This window comes from Hoplias malabaricus, chromosome 4 (assembly GCF_029633855.1).
Source record: "Hoplias malabaricus isolate fHopMal1 chromosome 4, fHopMal1.hap1, whole genome shotgun sequence".
Taxonomy (NCBI): Eukaryota; Metazoa; Chordata; class Actinopteri; order Characiformes; family Erythrinidae; genus Hoplias; species Hoplias malabaricus.
Window position 1 is genome coordinate 9,544,457 of NC_089803.1, and position 21,598 is coordinate 9,566,054.

General features: G+C 41.5%; 1 protein-coding gene across 1 annotated transcript; it reads left to right on the forward strand.

The window, feature by feature from the left end:
* Positions 1-406: 406 nt before the first annotated feature.
* LOC136693810 (H-2 class II histocompatibility antigen, E-D beta chain-like) lies at positions 407-21,204 on the forward strand. The gene is made up of 6 exons (XM_066666984.1): positions 407-614; positions 14,317-14,583; positions 17,986-18,270; positions 18,988-19,116; positions 19,745-19,822; positions 20,116-21,204. Exons 1-6 carry the CDS (start codon positions 410-412, stop codon positions 20,169-20,171), a joined length of 1,020 nt encoding a protein of 339 aa, XP_066523081.1. The 5' UTR covers positions 407-409; the 3' UTR covers positions 20,172-21,204.
* The last annotated feature ends 394 nt before the right edge of the window (positions 21,205-21,598 follow it).

The following is a 21,598-nucleotide window of genomic DNA, read 5'->3' on the forward strand; positions in this document are numbered from 1 at the left end:
CACTAATTATAATTTTAAAAAATATGAAAAATAACACAAAACAATGTCTGACTGAGATTTGTCTAAAATATAACTACATTAGCAGTAAAACAAGGTTTTCACACTAATCCTGAAATTGTGGGCTTTCTTTTAAAGCATATAAATGTAAACAAACAGATTGATGTGCGATATAAATATTCGAAATCAAAGCATTTATTGAAGATTTTAAAAAAAAATCTGCAATTTATTACTTCCAGGAACTGACGTCAGCGTAGATATGAAGCGTTTTCTTTTTCTTTTTTTTTTGGGAAGCAAACAGCAGTCCTCTTCTCGACCAATCAGCCGCAACAATGGGCGGGGCTTCATTATTGTACCCGTAGCTAGGAACTCAAACGGCTGGAGCGGGAGACAGAGCTACGGATAAAGGAGCATGGGGAATAAAGACACTGAGAATAACGGGTTATTTACATGGCGGTGTTTAAGGGCTCAAACCCAGTGGACACTCAGCTCAAGCACTGTTTCTCATAGAGAAGAGAAAAGATCTCCTGAGAGAAACAGGGGGATGAAGGTGTTTCTCTCCTGGAGCTGGTGTGTGTTTTCTCTCCTCACCCCCGGGTCCACAGCGGTGGTCTCAGGTAAGACCCGCTCCTCTTTAATCTATGAATCAATAACATGAAACTGGACGACGAGGTGACTTTTGTCATCAGTGTTTTCATTAGATTTAACTGTTAAACACTCAGTAATATCAGTGTATGACTCACAAGACACTTAAAATACAGTAGTAAACTAATATTAATTTAGGGGGAAACCCCTTTCCGATTATGGAATCCTTCATTTAATTACCTCTCTTCTGTGCATCAAGTGGAGGTGTTAGTGTATAAGAGTTTATACTGTGTAATGGGTAACGGAAAGGGGTGTAGAAGTATTGCTAACATTAGCTAAGATAGCCGTCCTTTTGTTGTGTAGAGAACGGCTGAACGTTCAGGAAATACGGGTTGGTTTTTCTTGTCAAAGGGGAATATTACTTGATTTTCATCCACAACCCGACACAGTGAAGATGGTTTTCAGTAAAGAGTTAGTTTTATTCCTGCTGCTCCTCTGTAAACGTGTCGATTGTAGAGGTGAGTCTCAGTTCTGTAAGAGTCTGTGAGACTCGAGGTGAAGGCCTGGTGTCTCTTTACTAATCTACTGTGTATAAAATACAGTGTAAATAATGAAGTGTTGTGGAGGTGAGTCTCAGTTCTGTAAGAGTCTGTGAGACTCGAGGTGAAGGCCTGGTGTCTCTTTACTAATCTACTGTGTATAAAATACAGTGTAAATAATGAAGTGTTGTGGAGGTGAGTCTCAGTTCTGTAAGAGTCTGTGAGACTCGAGGTGAAGGCCTGGTGTCTCTTTACTAATCTACTGTGTATAAAATACAGTGTAAATAATGAAGTGTTGTGGAGGTGAGTCTCAGTTCTGTAAGAGTCTGTGAGACTCGAGGTGAAGGCCTGGTGTCTCTTTACTAATCTACTGTGTATAAAATACAGTGTAAATAATGAAGTGTTGTGGAGGTGAGTCTCAGTTCTGTAAGAGTCTGTGAGACTCGAGGTGAAGGCCTGGTGTCTCTTTACTAATCTACTGTGTATAAAATACAGTGTAAATAATGAAGTGTTGTGGAGGTGAGTCTCAGTTCTGTAAGAGTCTGTGAGACTTGAGGTGAAGGCCTGGTGTCTCTTTACTAATCTACTGTGTATAAAATACAGTGTAAATAATGAAGTGTTGTGGAGGTGAGTCTCAGTTCTGTAAGAGTCTGTGAGACTCGAGGTGAAGGCCTGGTGTCTCTTTACTAATCTACTGTGTATAAAATACAGTGTAAATAATGAAGTGTTGTGGAGGTGAGTCTCAGTTCTGTAAGAGTCTGTGAGACTCGAGGTGAAGGCCTGGTGTCTCTTTACTAATCTACTGTGTATAAAATACAGTGTAAATAATGAAGTGTTGTGGAGGTGAGTCTCAGTTCTGTAAGAGTCTGTGAGACTTGAGGTGAAGGCCTGGTGTCTCTTTACTAATCTACTGTGTATAAAATACAGTGTAAATAATGAAGTGTTGTGGAGGTGAGTCTCAGTTCTGTAAGAGTCAGTGAGACTCGAGGTGAAGGCCTGGTGTCTCTTTACTAATCTACTGTGTATAAAATACAGTGTAAATAATGAAGTGTTGTGGAGGTGAGTCTCAGTTCTGTAAGAGTCTGTGAGACTCGAGGTGAAGGCCTGGTGTCTCTTTACTAATCTACTGTGTATAAAATACAGTGTAAATAATGTAGTGTTGTGGAGGTGAGTCTCAGTTCTGTAAGAGTCTGTGAGACTCGAGGTGAAGGCCTGGTGTCTCTTTACTAATCTACTGTGTATAAAATACAGTGTAAATAATGAAGTGTTGTGGAGGTGAGTCTCAGTTCTGTAAGAGTCTGTGAGACTCGAGGTGAAGGCCTGGTGTCTCTTTACTAATCTACTGTGTATAAAATACAGTGTAAATAATGAAGTGTTGTGGAGGTGAGTCTCAGTTCTGTAAGAGTCTGTGAGACTCGAGGTGAAGGCCTGGTGTCTCTTTACTAATCTACTGTGTATAAAATACAGTGTAAATAATGAAGTGTTGTGGAGGTGAGTCTCAGTTCTGTAAGAGTCAGTGAGACTCGAGGTGAAGGCCTGGTGTCTCTTTACTAATCTACTGTGTATAAAATACAGTGTAAATAATGAAGTGTTGTGGAGGTGAGTCTCAGTTCTGTAAGAGTCTGTGAGACTCGAGGTGAAGGCCTGGTGTCTCTTTACTAATCTACTGTGTATAAAATACAGTGTAAATAATGAAGTGTTGTGGAGGTGAGTCTCAGTTCTGTAAGAGTCTGTGAGACTCGAGGTGAAGGCCTGGTGTCTCTTTACTAATCTACTGTGTATAAAATACAGTGTAAATAATGAAGTGTTGTGGAGGTGAGTCTCAGTTCTGTAAGAGTCTGTGAGACTCGAGGTGAAGGCCTGGTGTCTCTTTACTAATCTACTGTGTATAAAATACAGTGTAAATAATGTAGTGTTGTGGAGGCGAGTCTCAGTTCTGTAAGAGTCTGTGAGACTCGAGGTGAAGGCCTGGTGTCTCTTTACTAATCTACTGTGTATAAAATACAGTGTAAATAATGAAGTGTTGTGGAGGTGAGTCTCAGTTCTGTAAGAGTCTGTGAGACTCGAGGTGAAGGCCTGGTGTCTCTTTACTAATCTACTGTGTATAAAATACAGTGTAAATAATATAGTGTTGTGGAGGCGAGTCTCAGTTCTGTAAGAGTCTGTGAGACTCGAGGTGAAGGCCTGGTGTCTCTTTACTAATCTACTGTGTATAAAATACAGTGTAAATAATGAAGTGTTGTGGAGGTGAGTCTCAGTTCTGTAAGAGTCTGTGAGACTCGAGGTGAAGGCCTGGTGTCTCTTTACTAATCTACTGTGTATAAAATACAGTGTAAATAATGAAGTGTTGTGGAGGTGAGTCTCAGTTCTGTAAGAGTCTGTGAGACTCGAGGTGAAGGCCTGGTGTCTCTTTACTAATCTACTGTGTATAAAATACAGTGTAAATAATGAAGTGTTGTGGAGGTGAGTCTCAGTTCTGTAAGAGTCTCTGAGACTCGAGGTGAAGGCCTGGTGTCTCTTTACTAATCTACTGTGTATAAAATACAGTGTAAATAATGTAGTGTTGTAGAGGCGAGTCTCAGTTCTGTAAGAGTCTGTGAGACTCGAGGTGAAGGCCTGGTGTCTCTTTACTAATCTACTGTGTATAAAATACTGTGTAAATAATGAAGTGTTGTGGAGGCGAGTCTCAGTTCTGTAAGAGTCTGTGAGACTCGAGGTGAAAGCCTGGTGTCTCTTTACTAATCTACTGTGTATAAAATACAGTGTAAATAATGAAGTGTTGTGGAGGTGAGTCTCAGTTCTGTAAGAGTCTGTGAGACTCGAGGTGAAGGCCTGGTGTCTCTTTACTAATCTACTGTGTATAAAATACAGTGTAAATAATGTAGTGTTGTGGAGGTGAGTCTCAGTTCTGTAAGAGTCTGTGAGACTTGAGGTGAAGGCCTGGTGTTTCTTTACTAATCTACTGTGTATAAAATACAGTGTAAATAATATAGTGTTGTGGAGGTGAGTCTCAGTTCTGTAAGAGTCTGTGAGACTCGAGGTGAAGGCCTGGTGTTTCTTTACTAATCTACTGTGTATAAAATACAGTGTAAATAATATAGTGTTGTGGAGGTGAGTCTCAGTTCTGTAAGAGTCTGTGAGACTCGAGGTGAAGGCCTGGTGTTTCTTTACTAATCTACTGTGTATAAAATACAGTGTAAATAATATAGTGTTGTGGAGGTGAGTCTCAGTTCTGTAAGAGTCTGTGAGACTCGAGGTGAAGGCCTGGTGTTTCTTTACTAATCTACTGTGTATAAAATACAGTGTAAATAATGAAGTGTTGTGGAGGTGAGTCTCAGTTCTGTAAGAGTCTGTGAGACTTGAGGTGAAGGCCTGGTGTTTCTTTACTAATCTACTGTGTATAAAATACAGTGTAAATAATGAAGTGTTGTGGAGGTGAGTCTCAGTTCTGTAAGAGTCTGTGAGACTCGAGGTGAAGGCCTGGTGTCTCTTTACTAATCTACTGTGTATAAAATACAGTGTAAATAATGAAGTGTTGTGGAGGTGAGTCTCAGTTCTGTAAGAGTCTGTGAGACTCGAGGTGAAGGCCTGGTGTCTCTTTACTAATCTACTGTGTATAAAATACAGTGTAAATAATATAGTGTTGTGGAGGCGAGTCTCAGTTCTGTAAGAGTCTGTGAGACTCGAGGTGAAGGCCTGGTGTCTCTTTACTAATCTACTGTGTATAAAATACAGTGTAAATAATGAAGTGTTGTGGAGGTGAGTCTCAGTTCTGTAAGAGTCTGTGAGACTCGAGGTGAAGGCCTGGTGTCTCTTTACTAATCTACTGTGTATAAAATACAGTGTAAATAATGAAGTGTTGTGGAGGTGAGTCTCAGTTCTGTAAGAGTCTGTGAGACTCGAGGTGAAGGCCTGGTGTCTCTTTACTAATCTACTGTGTATAAAATACAGTGTAAATAATGTAGTGTTGTGGAGGTGAGTCTCAGTTCTGTAAGAGTCTGTGAGACTCGAGGTGAAGGCCTGGTGTCTCTTTACTAATCTACTGTGTATAAAATACAGTGTAAATAATGAAGTGTTGTGGAGGTGAGTCTCAGTTCTGTAAGAGTCTCTGAGACTCGAGGTGAAGGCCTGGTGTCTCTTTACTAATCTACTGTGTATAAAATACAGTGTAAATAATGTAGTGTTGTAGAGGCGAGTCTCAGTTCTGTAAGAGTCTGTGAGACTCGAGGTGAAGGCCTGGTGTCTCTTTACTAATCTACTGTGTATAAAATACTGTGTAAATAATGAAGTGTTGTGGAGGCGAGTCTCAGTTCTGTAAGAGTCTGTGAGACTCGAGGTGAAAGCCTGGTGTCTCTTTACTAATCTACTGTGTATAAAATACAGTGTAAATAATGAAGTGTTGTGGAGGTGAGTCTCAGTTCTGTAAGAGTCTGTGAGACTCGAGGTGAAGGCCTGGTGTCTCTTTACTAATCTACTGTGTATAAAATACAGTGTAAATAATGAAGTGTTGTGGAGGTGAGTCTCAGTTCTGTAAGAGTCTGTGAGACTCGAGGTGAAGGCCTGGTGTCTCTTTACTAATCTACTGTGTATAAAATACAGTGTAAATAATGAAGTGTTGTGGAGGCGAGTCTCAGTTCTGTAAGAGTCAGTGAGACTCGAGGTGAAGGCCTGGTGTCTCTTTACTAATCTACTGTGTATAAAATACAGTGTAAATAATGAAGTGTTGTGGAGGTGAGTCTCAGTTCTGTAAGAGTCTGTGAGACTTGAGGTGAAGGCCTGGTGTCTCTTTACTAATCTACTGTGTATAAAATACAGTGTAAATAATGTAGTGTTGTGGAGGTGAGTCTCAGTTCTGTAAGAGTCTGTGAGACTCGAGGTGAAGGCCTGGTGTCTCTTTACTAATCTACTGTGTATAAAATACAGTGTAAATAATGAAGTGTTGTGGAGGTGAGTCTCAGTTCTGTAAGAGTCTGTGAGACTCGAGGTGAAGGCCTGGTGTCTCTTTACTAATCTACTGTGTATAAAATACAGTGTAAATAATGAAGTGTTGTGGAGGTGAGTCTCAGTTCTGTAAGAGTCTGTGAGACTCGAGGTGAAGGCCTGGTGTCACTTTACTAATCTACTGTGTATAAAATACAGTGTAAATAATGTAGTGTTGTGGAGGTGAGTCTCAGTTCTGTAAGAGTCTGTGAGACTCGAGGTGAAGGCCTGGTGTCTCTTTACTAATCTACTGTGTATAAAATACAGTGTAAATAATGAAGTGTTGTGGAGGCGAGTCTCAGTTCTGTAAGAGTCAGTGAGACTCGAGGTGAAGGCCTGGTGTCTCTTTACTAATCTACTGTGTATAAAATACAGTGTAAATAATGAAGTGTTGTGGAGGCGAGTCTCAGTTCTGTAAGAGTCTGTGAGACTCGAGGTGAAGGCCTGGTGTCTCTTTACTAATCTACTGTGTATAAAATACAGTGTAAATAATGAAGTGTTGTGGAGGTGAGTCTCAGTTCTGTAAGAGTCTGTGAGACTCGAGGTGAAGGCCTGGTGTCACTTTACTAATCTACTGTGTATAAAATACAGTGTAAATAATGAAGTGTTGTGGAGGTGAGTCTCAGTTCTGTAAGAGTCTGTGAGACTTGAGGTGAAGGCCTGGTGTCTCTTTACTAATCTACTGTGTATAAAATACAGTGTAAATAATGAAGTGTTGTGGAGGTGAGTCTCAGTTCTGTAAGAGTCAGTGAGACTCGAGGTGAAGGCCTGGTGTCTCTTTACTAATCTACTGTGTATAAAATACAGTGTAAATAATGAAGTGTTGTGGAGGTGAGTCTCAGTTCTGTAAGAGTCTGTGAGACTTGAGGTGAAGGCCTGGTGTCTCTTTACTAATCTACTGTGTATAAAATACAGTGTAAATAATGTAGTGTTGTGGAGGTGAGTCTCAGTTCTGTAAGAGTCTGTGAGACTCGAGGTGAAGGCCTGGTGTCTCTTTACTAATCTACTGTGTATAAAATACAGTGTAAATAATGAAGTGTTGTGGAGGTGAGTCTCAGTTCTGTAAGAGTCGGTGAGACTTGAGGTGAAGGCCTGGTGTCTCTTTACTAATCTACTGTGTATAAAATACAGTGTAAATAATGAAGTGTTGTGGAGGTGAGTCTCAGTTCTGTAAGAGTCAGTGAGACTCGAGGTGAAGGCCTGGTGTCTCTTTACTAATCTACTGTGTATAAAATACAGTGTAAATAATGAAGTGTTGTGGAGGTGAGTCTCAGTTCTGTAAGAGTCTGTGAGACTCGAGGTGAAGGCCTGGTGTCACTTTACTAATCTACTGTGTATAAAATACAGTGTAAATAATGAAGTGTTGTGGAGGTGAGTCTCAGTTCTGTAAGAGTCAGTGAGACTCGAGGTGAAGGCCTGGTGTCTCTTTACTAATCTACTGTGTATAAAATACAGTGTAAATAATGAAGTGTTGTGGAGGTGAGTCTCAGTTCTGTAAGAGTCAGTGAGACTCGAGGTGAAGGCCTGGTGTCTCTTTACTAATCTACTGTGTATAAAATACAGTGTAAATAATGAAGTGTTGTGGAGGTGAGTCTCAGTTCTGTAAGAGTCTGTGAGACTTGAGGTGAAGGCCTGGTGTTTCTTTACTAATCTACTGTGTATAAAATACAGTGTAAATAATGAAGTGTTGTGGAGGCGAGTCTCAGTTCTGTAAGAGTCTGTGAGACTCGAGGTGAAGGCCTGGTGTCTCTTTACTAATCTACTGTGTATAAAATACAGTGTAAATAATGAAGTGTTGTGGAGGTGAGTCTCAGTTCTGTAAGAGTCTGTGAGACTCGAGGTGAAGGCCTGGTGTCTCTTTACTAATCTACTGTGTATAAAATACAGTGTAAATAATGAAGTGTTGTGGAGGTGAGTCTCAGTTCTGTAAGAGTCTGTGAGACTCGAGGTGAAGGCCTGGTGTCTCTTTACTAATCTACTGTGTATAAAATACAGTGTAAATAATGAAGTGTTGTGGAGGTGAGTCTCAGTTCTGTAAGAGTCAGTGAGACTCGAGGTGAAGGCCTGGTGTCTCTTTACTAATCTACTGTGTATAAAATACAGTGTAAATAATGAAGTGTTGTGGAGGTGAGTCTCAGTTCTGTAAGAGTCGGTGAGACTTGAGGTGAAGGCCTGGTGTCTCTTTACTAATCTACTGTGTATAAAATACAGTGTAAATAATGAAGTGTTGTGGAGGTGAGTCTCAGTTCTGTAAGAGTCAGTGAGACTCGAGGTGAAGGCCTGGTGTCTCTTTACTAATCTACTGTGTATAAAATACAGTGTAAATAATGAAGTGTTGTGGAGGTGAGTCTCAGTTCTGTAAGAGTCAGTGAGACTCGAGGTGAAGGCCTGGTGTCTCTTTACTAATCTACTGTGTATAAAATACAGTGTAAATAATGAAGTGTTGTGGAGGTGAGTCTCAGTTCTGTAAGAGTCTGTGAGACTTGAGGTGAAGGCCTGGTGTCTCTTTACTAATCTACTGTGTATAAAATACAGTGTAAATAATGAAGTGTTGTGGAGGTGAATCTCAGTTCTGTAAGAGTCGGTGAGACTTGAGGTGAAGGCCTGGTGTCTCTTTACTAATCTACTGTGTATAAAATACAGTGTAAATAATGAAGTGTTGTGGAGGTGAGTCTCAGTTCTGTAAGAGTCAGTGAGACTCGAGGTGAAGGCCTGGTGTCTCTTTACTAATCTACTGTGTATAAAATACAGTGTAAATAATGAAGTGTTGTGGAGGTGAGTCTCAGTTCTGTAAGAGTCTGTGAGACTCGAGGTGAAGGCCTGGTGTCTCTTTACTAATCTACTGTGTATAAAATACAGTGTAAATAATGAAATGTTGTGGAGGTGAGTCTCAGTTCTGTAAGAGTCTGTGAGACTTGAGGTGAAGGCCTGGTGTCTCTTTACTAATCTACTGTGTATAAAATACAGTGTAAATAATGAAGTGTTGTGGAGGTGAATCTCAGTTCTGTAAGAGTCTGTGAGACTCGAGGTGAAGGCCTGGTGTCTCTTTACTAATCTACTGTGTATAAAATACAGTGTAAATAATGAAGTGTTGTGGAGGTGAATCTCAGTTCTGTAAGAGTCGGTGAGACTTGAGGTGAAGGCCTGGTGTCTCTTTACTAATCTACTGTGTATAAAATACAGTGTAAATAATGAAGTGTTGTGGAGGTGAGTCTCAGTTCTGTAAGAGTCAGTGAGACTCGAGGTGAAGGCCTGGTGTCTCTTTACTAATCTACTGTGTATAAAATACAGTGTAAATAATGAAATGTTGTGGAGGTGAGTCTCAGTTCTGTAAGAGTCTGTGAGACTTGAGGTGAAGGCCTGGTGTCTCTTTACTAATCTACTGTGTATAAAATACAGTGTAAATAATGAAATGTTGTGGAGGTGAGTCTCAGTTCTGTAAGAGTCTGTGAGACTTGAGGTGAAGGCCTGGTGTCTCTTTACTAATCTACTGTGTATAAAATACAGTGTAAATAATGAAGTGTTGTGGAGGTGAGTCTCAGTTCTGTAAGAGTCGGTGAGACTTGAGGTGAAGGCCTGGTGTCTCTTTACTAATCTACTGTGTATAAAATACAGTGTAAATAATGAAGTGTTGTGGAGGTGAGTCTCAGTTCTGTAAGAGTCAGTGAGACTCGAGGTGAAGGCCTGGTGTCTCTTTACTAATCTACTGTGTATAAAATACAGTGTAAATAATGAAGTGTTGTGGAGGTGAGTCTCAGTTCTGTAAGAGTCTGTGAGACTTGAGGTGAAGGCCTGGTGTCTCTTTACTAATCTACTGTGTATAAAATACAGTGTAAATAATGAAGTGTTGTGGAGGCGAGTCTCAGTTCTGTAAGAGTCTGTGAGACTCGAGGTGAAGGCCTGGTGTCTCTTTACTAATCTACTGTGTATAAAATACAGTGTAAATAATGTAGTGTTGTGGAGGTGAATCTCAGTTCTGTAAGAGTCGGTGAGACTTGAGGTGAAGGCCTGGTGTCTCTTTACTAATCTACTGTGTATAAAATACAGTGTAAATAATGAAGTGTTGTGGAGGTGAATCTCAGTTCTGTAAGAGTCAGTGAGACTCGAGGTGAAGGCCTGGTGTCTCTTTACTAATCTACTGTGTATAAAATACAGTGTAAATAATGAAGTGTTGTGGAGGTGAGTCTCAGTTCTGTAAGAGTCTGTGAGACTTGAGGTGAAGGCCTGGTGTCTCTTTACTAATCTACTGTGTATAAAATACAGTGTAAATAATGAAGTGTTGTGGAGGTGAGTCTCAGTTCTGTAAGAGTCTGTGAGACTTGAGGTGAAGGCCTGGTGTCTCTTTACTAATCTACTGTGTATAAAATACAGTGTAAATAATGAAGTGTTGTGGAGGTGAATCTCAGTTCTGTAAGAGTCGGTGAGACTTGAGGTGAAGGCCTGGTGTCTCTTTACTAATCTACTGTGTATAAAATACAGTGTAAATAATGAAGTGTTGTGGAGGTGAGTCTCAGTTCTGTAAGAGTCTGTGAGACTCGAGGTGAAGGCCTGGTGTTTCTTTACTAATCTACTGTGTATAAAATACAGTGTAAATAATGTAGTGTTGTAGAGGCGAGTCTCAGTTCTGTAAGAGTCTGTGAGACTCGAGGTGAAGGCCTGGTGTCACTTTACTAATCTACTGTGTATAAAATACAGTGTAAATAATGTAGTGTTGTAGAGGCGAGTCTCAGTTCTGTAAGAGTCTGTGAGACTCGAGGTGAAGGCCTGGTGTCACTTTACTAATCTACTGTGTATAAAATACAGTGTAAATAATGTAGTGTTGTAGAGGCGAGTCTCAGTTCTGTAAGAGTCTGTGAGACTCGAGGTGAAGGCCTGGTGTCACTTTACTAATCTACTGTGTATAAAATACAGTATAAATAATAAAGTTTTGTGGAGGTGGACATTACACATTGTTAACGACTCTGTATCACAGCTAGCGCTGATTAAAGTGACGCAGTGTTGATGATAAAACTGGGGTTTTATTGTTGATAGAGAATTATTATTGTTGATAGAATCGAGCATTATATTAAATATTCACAGATAAAACACAGGGTGAGTGTTAAAATCTATTAAAGTTGGCTCCAGTGTGAAAAACTAGTACCTTTTCTCATAAACCACTGGGTGAAGAACATTCACCTTCCTGACGGACACTCAAAGAGAAATTATTCCAGAACTTCAGATAAAGTACAATGTCTAATAATTATTATTAAAAACAGGATATATATCTTCAGTTATTAATAATAATTACAAAGCCACATCATGACTGCATGTAAGTAATATATGTATTATTAATAATTATTTGGATTATGATTAACTAATAACATTTTATTTGAAGTTGTTGAGTGGGTTCGATTCCCGCTCCGGGTGACTGTCTGTGAGGAGTTGGTGTGTTCTCCCCGTGTCCGCGTGGGTTTCCTCCAGGTGCTCCGGTTTCCTCCCACAGTCCAAAAACACACGTTGGTAGGTGGATTGGTGACTCAAAAGTGTCAGTAGGTGTGAGTGTGTGAGTGAATGTGTGTGTGTGTCTGTGTTGCCCTGTGAAGGACTGGCGCCCCCTCCAGGGTGTATTCCTGCCTGGCGCCCAATGATTCCAGGTAGGCTCTGGACCCACCGCGACCCTGAACTGGATAAGCAGTTACAGATAATGAATGAATGAATGAAGTTGTTGATCCTCTCAGGCAGATGTGCTAGTCATTATATAATAATTAAAAAGATATTTTGGGGACTAAAAAAAAAAAAACTCGGGAAATATTTTCTACACTCTTAAAACCTATATCTTTGGGAGGTGCATCTTTTCCAAACCTGGATTATATTTTTTTGGTGTGCTCAGATAAAACAGGTGTGTAGACAATGATGAAGTTGGCACCTTTTCACCAGTTTCTTATTCGGATTTTCTGTTCCACCTTAAATGATGCCGTGGTTGCATTCTGTCGCAAACGCAGCTTCCATACCGTGGAAAAAATTGTTTAAAAAAAAATGTTTAGCTTCCTTCTGCGGATATTATCTTTATTTTCAAAGTGTCTTAAAAATCTGAAAGGCTTAGTGAATGTACAATATAACAGACTATTGATATCCTGAAGATGAAGAAATTTTACTGTGGAATTGTTTTTTGTAATTTCCCTGTGAACCAGTGGTGATTGCTCTAAGACTGCAAGGGAAGCTCAGCTTCCTCTAAAATGTCAAAAAATAAGTGATCAAATGTAAACTGTTGTGTGTACATGTCATTGAATAAATATGCACTACAACGCTCTCAACTTTTGTTCAGAATCAGCTTCTTATCACTGGTAAAGAGGCGGCTTTCCTCTCCATCATTCCCGCAGCTTCACAGTGCTTTAAACAGTGAGGACGCTGAGCGTCCACAGAGTTCAATAGCGAAGCAGCAAAGTGCAGCGAAACGAGACGAGTCATTGGATAAATGCTGGGCTTTGTCCCGCCCATCGGACGCACAGCGTCTCTGGGGGTCTATGGGGCATTAGACTGGCCTCGGCTGGCCCGGACACTCAGCTTCTGCATGATGATTGGATGATCTGTCTGAGGCTGAATCCCTTTTTGATTGACAGCGAAACGAGCGAATCAGCGATCCTTTGGTTTAAAGATCCGTGGGAGCATTACATTTTCATTCTGTTCTGAGTTGAACCAGACTTTCTAAGTTCTCTCGACAAATCGAGCTTCTATTTCTGGTGGGTTTTTTGTAGCTGCTTGTGTTTGGAGACTGACTTCTATCACTCTTTCTGACTTCTATCACAGTTTCTGTCCAGCGGGTGCTGCTGAGCCCCTCCACCGTCACAAAGCACTCACAGGCGGACACACTTCACATGGGCCAAGGCCGTTTAAGCCTAGCTCTGCTGCCCATTGAGAGGACACTAGTCAAGTCCCTGGAAAAGACGCCTTGTTGGTACGACAGGGTCACAGATCATTTTCTTGAAAAGGAACGGAGGGTAGAATTTACATATAAATAAAGTCTTTCAGATTTTTGAGACACTTTGAAAATAAAGAGATAATATTCACGGAATGTAGCTAAATGTGTAGTTTTTCCACGGTATGGAAGTTGTTTTCGTACTTTGCCATCTAGCGGCGACAGAATACAACCACTGCACCATTTAAGGTGGAACAGAAAATCCGAATAAGAAACTGGCGAATAAGTAACCAGCTTCAGCGTTGTGGTGTGGTGTGTAGTCGGGTTATGAACAGAACTCACTGTGGTCCACCACTGAATCATCCTGGACATTTCTCTTCACTTTATTTATATTTATCAAAAGACACTGCATTTCTCAGAAAACATCACAGTATTTAATATATCACTTACTCTGAGTGAGTCCCTAATTGTGTTTCTGTAGTCCACACTCTCTGAATCCGGACTCTTACAGATCAGTAGTAAAAGGCTTGGAGAAAGGAAAACAGGGGCCTGACAGATTTGTCTAGTTCATTCACAGATACGAAATTAAATTTATTTGAGCAGTTTGTTTTAAGTTCTTCTAAATCAGACAATAAGGAGAACAACTAACAGTTACAACTGGAGCGAGAGTGACCTCTGGAGGCGTGGAGGGGAGTCCCTGGGCACATATCTGACACTACCTCGTTATGGTTTGTGTGGGAAGTCTCTCGGGTCTTTTTGTAATATCCTGATGATTTTAGCCCTTTTTAAGTTGTTTATGAACAGAAATATAGAACAACGACATGTGTTCATTTAACAAGCCTCTATTCATTAGTCTACATTTCAATATAAGAATCATCCGTGGTGTTTGTAAATTACTCAGTAGATACACCATCACACACTGGGTCAGAGTTTTTGTTGTCTGTTTGTTTTCTTCAGAAATCATTCGATATTCTCTCTAACATTTAATTCTGATTAGTAACGACTCTAGCCTTATTTATCAGTAATATTAGTCTTTCTAGATAAAGATGAATTGTAGAAATCTAAACATATTTCAGAGCTCTGAAACTGCACCTGTGCTGAATTCATATTATTACTAGTCAAAACTTAATTAGAGAGATATTTAATTAGCATTTTACTAGTTATAATTTCATTATGGATCTGTGACCTTGACTTTTACTGCTCAGAATTACATTATAGATCTCTGTAATTACAGTTTTATTTTATATTCTACAAAATGAAGGGAATGCAATCAGCATTTTTAAATGATTAATTATATGATCTATTCTCTGTTCCCCACAGGTAAACACTCTCTCTTTTACCTCTCTACCGTCCAGTCTGAAGATTCCTCATACAACATCTACCAGTTCAGTGAAGAGACTCTGCTGGACGACACACAGACGGACTCCTACAGCAGTCGGGACGGTATCAGGAGTCCTAAACAGAGCTGGATGAAGGAGATGGAGGAGAGTGAGTGGAGAACAGGAACTGAGAAGCTGAAGTCTGAAGGACAGTGGATGAACAAGGTTCTTCAATTACAGTTGGAGGTCTTCAGACACAAAGCGTCAGGTGAGAATATTAATTTACCTCTTAATTTATGATTTCATAATCTTCATGAAGAGAAGAGTTTGTAAATCCTACTTTTTAAAGAAGCTGTAATTGAGAAAGAAATGGTGAAGGTCCTGAACCTCACCATAACAGAGTCTACCTTAGGCCTGAGTGCATTAATGTGTGAAGAATGGGTAATGAGTGTGGTGTTCAACAGGGACTGGGTGTAGTGTCTGTGTACAGCTGATTGTACAGTGTTGAGGGTGTGATGAAGATTCCAGGTCTTCTCCTGTTTCAGAGCGTCATGTTCTTCAGTGGAGAAACGGCTGTGAGGGGGAAAAGCTTCCTGACGGCTCAGTGTCAACTTTAAACTTTAATGATTAATGAATACGGCTACGATGGAGAAGATTTAATGTCTTATAACTGGACCTCGAGACAGTGGTCAGTCTCAGTGAAGGAGGCCCAGGAGACGGTGGAGAAGTTTAATTCTGGAGAAGGTCCACATCCTGCTCTGAGTTGTCAGGACTGTGTGAGGTGGATGGAGATTTATTTACAGTACAGTCCTCAACACACACCCAGTGAGTATCTGGAAACTTGTCGTAATCAGAGTCTGGGATTTCACTCTCATTAATAACAGCAGGAGCAGTAGAGTCCATATCAGTGTTGTACACACCACAGCTGTGTGTTGGGTTCTCTGTCCTCACACACACACACAGTGAAGATAAACACAGCATTAAAGTCAGTTTCAGCAGATTTTAAAGCCCTCCATAATTCAGTGTGTGAGAGTGTTCAGATGTGAAGGGGCTGTAGAAACTTGTGGACAGACCCAGGCGTCTCTAAAGCTGTTTTCATGTGTGAAGTCTGGAAAATGTCCTGAGAATCAGGTCCAGACCCGTTCCAGAGTCACCCTTTCACACATGTGGCATAGAGCCAGAGATGTTCAGGGTCAAGGCTGGTTCACAGTTAAAGTGGAAGTAGAAGAGCAAAGGGACAGGGGCCAAAATGACATCATTACAACAGAAACAACCACACGCACAGACCACAGGAAAATTATTAAACCCTTTGGTTCCTTTCACACCAGTCAAACCACTAACATTTATGCTGTTAAACATTTAATGATGCAGGGATTTAGAAAACACAGAGCTTCACAATAAAGACTTAGCACAGTCACCTCTCAGTGCTGGGATCTTGGGTTCAAGTCCCATCTGTGTGGAGTTTCCGTGTTACATTTACATTTACATTTATGCATTTGACAGACGCTTTTATCAAAAGCAACTTACAAAAGAGGATCTAACATTCAAACTACAGCACAATTTATACAAAATACCTTACATTGAGTGCAATATGCCAGGAAGTAATAAGTGCATTAAAGAAAGACTTTCAGTGCAAAAGATACTCTCGGAAAAGCTGGGTCTTCAAGGATTTCTTGAATGCGGAGAGGGTTTCTGTTGCTCTGATAGTGCTTGGAAGCTCGTTCCACCAGTGTGGTACCAGAGATGAGAATAGCCTCGACTGACCTGTACGGGGGGTTGGCCGTGGTAGTTGGCGCTCCTTTGAGGAACGGAGAGGGCGGGCGCTAACGTATGGCTTTAAGAGTCTATTGAGGAATATGGGAGCAGAACCAGTGAATACTCTGAAGGCCATCATTAGTGATTTAAATTTGATGCGAGCAGCTAAGGGTAGCCAATGCAGCTCAACTAATAGGGGCGTGACATGTGCTCTTTTTGGTTGGTTGAAGACCAGGTGTGCTGCAGCATTCTGGATCATCTGTAGCGGTCTCACAGCACAGGCCGGAAGACCTGTCAGGAGGGCGTTGCAATAGTCTAGATGGGAGATGTGAAAAAGGACCTGTGTTGTATGTTGAGTTAGGTATGGCCTATTCTTCCTTATGTTGAATACGGAGAAGCGGCACGATCGCGCTACAGCGCTAACGTGATCTGTGAAGGTCAGCTGGTCATCAACCATGACACCTAGGTTTCTTACAACCTTGGTGGGAGCCACTGATAGAGACTCTAGCTTGATGCTGATGTTGTGGAGAATAGCTTGCTTGGCTGGGAGGACCAGTAGTTCAGTTTTGGATAAATTAAATTGGAGGTGATGTTCCTTCATCCATGTAGATATGTCAGAGAGACAGTCAGAGATTCGAGTTGCCACTGAAGTGTCACCTGGAGGAAAGGGTAAATAGAGCTGTGTGTCATCTGCATAGCAGTGATAGGAGAAGCCGTGCGGATGTATGATTGGGCCTAGAGAGGTGGTGTACAAGGCAAAGAGGAGGGGTCCCAGCACTGAGCCTTGGGGCACACCTGTGGTGAGGTGGTGTCGTGCTGATGTTTGTCCAAGCCATGACACACTGAAGGATCGTCCAGTGAGATAAGACTCAAACCAGGAGAGTGCATTGTTCTTGAAGCCCATGTCAGTAAGTTTGTTTAGTAAGATGTGGTGGTTGACCGTATCAAATGCTGCTGATAGGTCGAGCAGAATGAGAACTGAGGACTGACCTGTTGTTTTGGCATCTTTAAGAGCTTCCATTACTGACAGAAGTGCAGTTTCCGTCGAGTGGCCGCTCTTGAAGCCGGATTGGTTCGAGTCAAGAAGGTTATGTTGGGAGAGGAATTTTGTTGCCTGCTTAAAGACAACTCTTTCAATGATTTTAGACAGGAAGGGGAGGAGAGAGACTGGTCGGTAGTTCTCTACTATAGAAGGAGCAAGAGAGGGTTTTTCGAGTAGAGGTCTTACCTGAGCTTGCTTGAAGGTGTTTGGAAATGTTCCAGAGGTTAGTGAAGAATTGATTACATGAGTGGCTGCGGACACAATGGACGGAGCTATGGTTTGCAGTAGGGTGGTACGAATGAGATCCAGTGGACAGGATGTAGGACGGCTGCCTCTAAGAAGATTTGATACCTCATCTTCTGTGAGAGGGGTGAAAGAAGGGAAGGAAGCAGTAGGTTTAGGAGGATTCAAAGGGAGAGCCGGAGGCTATGTGTGAATGTGTGTGTTCTCCCTGTGTCTGCAGGGGTTCCTGGTTTCTTAGCACAGTCCTCTAAACTGTCCTGGTGTGAGTGAATGAGTGTGTAAATGAATGTCTGAATGTGTGTGAGACCAGATAAGGATGGCCTCTCTCTCCTGGATTAACCCCCTAGTGCCCAATGAGAGAGTACACTGTGAACATTTGACTGCAGGTCCTCGTCTGTGTGTGGATTGAATGTTGAATGGAATGGTATTCTGTGTTGATTGTAAAGCATCATAGGGTGTGTACAAAGGTGCTATATAACTATGTAACTATAAATATATTCATATAAATAAATATTACTAGAAATTAAATTCATACTAAAACAGTGAATATATTTATTTCAGAACAGTTTCCTTTAAAATTTACATTTTATTGAATGTAAAATGTTGTATCTGTACTTTTCCCCTCTGCAGCTCTTCCAGATGTGTATGTGTTTGTGAAGAAATCTCAGACTGAGTCCAGCAGAGTGACCCTGACCTGCCTGGCCACGGGCTTCTACTCCAAAGACCTGAAGATGAGACTGAGGAGATCCACCACTTCACTCCCTGATCATCTACTAACATCCTCAGGAGTCAGACCCAATGGTGATGGAACCTACCAGCTGAGGAAGAGTGTGGACGTCCAGGAGGAAGATGCAGCAGGATACGACTGTTCTGTTTCTCACGTCTCCTTCAGTGAAGCAGTAATTACACCATGGGGTAAATATATCTGTGTTTGTAACTGTAAACCCTGCCACAACGGCAGATGTGTCCACACCACACTAACAATAACCTTCATTCCTGTAGGAAACGGGTGACGAAGTCAAAACTTCACTGTGTTTCTCCACTTTAATCAATATTAACTTCTATAATTATTGGTAAAACGCCACATTACATATGTGTTCTGTCTGATACAGTTCCAGTTCCACTGTGTACAAAAGGTTTTAGACTCCTTTCAGTGTCTCTTCTGAAGTCAAGGCTGTTAATAGTGAAGTAAAATCAGCTGATCCTGGCTGTTAGGACTCGTGCTGATGGGTTCAGATCTAGTTAATATTCACTTGATGAACTCTTGAAGCAGTTTTCCAGTTTAATTCTGGTGCAGGTCTCAGTGTTGTTCTTGTGCTTGGCGACTGTATCCTCACCTGGAACAATAAAAACAGGTAAACCAGGCTGTTTATAGAGTGAGAGGAAGAAGAACACCACTGAAGTTCTAGAGTCTGAGCTCAGATCCATTTTCTCTACACTGAGTTATTGGAGCCTTTATTAGGACGTTATTGTAAGATCCATGATGTTCTCACTCCAGCTCATTTAAACACTGATCAGGGGTCAGTCAGTCAGTGACTCAGTAAGAGTCGTCAGCTCCTGTAGACAGACTCATAGTGCAGGAAACATTTAGTGCTGGGATGGGACTGATTCTCACCACTGCTCTGTTTACAGACGGAAGATGCTCCAACTGCAGGAATAATCTGAGTCCAGGAGAGATTGGAGGAGTGATTGTAGGAGTGATCTCACTGGTTTTACTGGGTTTAGTCATCTTTATTCTCTTTAGGAGAAGAAGGAAGACTGGTGAGTACAGACCACACCCACAGACTCTGCTCAAAGACACACAGTAAACACTGAAAATCTACTAAAACATGCAGTTTTCACGTAAACGGCTGTGAATCATAGAGGAAGTGAGCTCAGAGTCCTCAGTCCACAGAGACTCAGCCCCTTCTCTGTTGACTGACTCATTAAAACCAATAACTCAATAAAACAACCCCTTAAACACCCCTCGACTAACATCACAGAGGCCCCGAGCATGCTGGGAGATCCCTGTGAGCTCCACAGCCCCTCCCACAGTCAGCACTGCCACAGTATGATGTAGGAGCTGTAGGAGAGGAGTTTTAGAAATAAGAACAGGGCGAGTTAAAGCACTTTGGATAAATTAAAAACATTATCCATTCAGGCGTCTGTAACTGAGTAGATTTACATTAGTGTGTCATTTTAAACAGTGTGAAGTTCAGCTGAAATCAAAACACCTCAGTACTGTTTCATCACCATGGAAACTCTACTGAGGGAGTGTTATACTGTGAGAGACGAGTACTGTCACTCGTAGAGTAACTCTCAGCCAATCACATTACAGAGAAATAACATGTAATATACCACACAGTGACTTTACTCTCAGACACTTTACTCTGTTTATTTTATTTTTCAGACAACAGAGTCGGGAACGGTGTCAGTAACCCCACTGTAAACGGTCCTGAGGGAGTCCTGCTGCTGCCCCCTGGTGAAGGTAAAGTGTGTGTCCTACATTTGAGAAAAGGTCAGTGACACTCAGACGTGCAGTTTGTGGGTTTGTTTGTTCCAGTGGTGGTTTAATCAGGAAGAAAACGCTAGTCTCTGAGACACTCTTCTATCAGGACAATGCTGTAACATTGGGAACAGTCTTTAGGGAGCAGTGAGGCCCTGGACAAGTTTATGACCAACTTCAGAAATGTTTAGACCCAGAGTTCTGTGTTTTTACCCAATTCCTGCAGTTCCTCATTGATCTGGAAATCAGTGTGTGTTTGTTCTGCTGTTTTCCAGGTGATGGAGACATTAAAGGAGCAGGAGGTGACACTGATGAGGGCTCTGACTCCTGACCTACCCTCTGATGAAGACTGTTACTCTAAACGTGTCAGTACTGTGTTATACGGGGGATGTGGGGGAGGTTACGTCTTGTTGAATGTTTATGGACCAGTGAAGTTTTAGTGAGAGATGAAGCTGGTTTAGTTTCTTGAGCAGAAACACAGTCAGAGACTCTCAGTCGGTCCTGAGACTCACGTGTTCATTCACACTGTGGTCACTTTACGAACCTGAAAGTCCATGGAGCCACTGGTCTCTGAACAATCAGAACTGATCAGTGGAGAGTGTGTTGAAGTATGACCCACAGTGAATGTGCTGACACGGCTGAGTCTCTGTATTTTAGAGTCACAGTCCTTTATTGTTCAACTTGAATCACAGGTGAACAGTCGCTGTTCTGAGACTCAGCTCTGTGTGTGACTCTCAGGGACTGAGGAGATGACACTGTTGAACTGAACTGTTCAGTGTGAACTGTTTTATGAAGTGGATCAGCAGCGTTCACGTACTGTACGAGTGTCTCCTGACTGCTGTGTTTAATCACTGTGTTTACTGTTGAAATGTCTGTGTTCTTCAGGAAGAAGTTACATTTCTCAATGTTAAAGGAACTCTCCCTGCAGTTACAGAGTGTAATTCAATTTTACAGCACTCCCCTGAAATCACAAAATTGTCTGGTTTTCTACCCTCCTCCAAAGGTTACATAGTGCAGATTCTGCAGTGCTGAGCCCAGATTAGCCATGACACAGGCTCTATTCTCACTGCCAAAGCTCAGTGGAGCACCACAATGATTTTGAAGCTGAAATATTAAGGTTAAAATATTTCCTACGGTTCCTCTAAATGATGCTGTGTCTAACACTTTCAGCTCAGTCCTGAGAAACACTGTCATTAACAGATGAACCAAACAGAAACACACAGAACTATGTCTGAGAAACCTCTCATTACAAAACACAGACCTGGTGTCACTGGCACTGAATAGCGCCCCCTGTGAAGCAGTCCCTAAATCTGCACATGGACTGTTCAGTTCATGAAGCACAATAAATGTAAAAGTTCTCATGTTTAATGTATTCCTGTGTTTATCTTCTCATATTTTCAGTTCTGGAAGTGTACTGTAATTCCTGCTGCTAGACTCTGATGCTGAACTCTTAATCCAGACTTTAATGATTATCTGAGAGATCACACACTCTTCACCAGCACTGGGTTATAATCATCTGAACTGATTCTAGAACAGATATAAAATGAGTCTAGTACAGAGGACACCCCACACTCCTCACAGACAGTCACCTGGAGCAGAACTCCAACCCACAACCTCCAGGTCCCTGGAGCTGTGTGACTGACACACTCCCTGCTGCACCACCATGCGGCTGTAAATTATTTATAACATCCATCCATCCATTATCTGTAACCGCTTATCCAATTTAGGGTCGCGGGGGGTCCAGAGCCTACCTGGAAT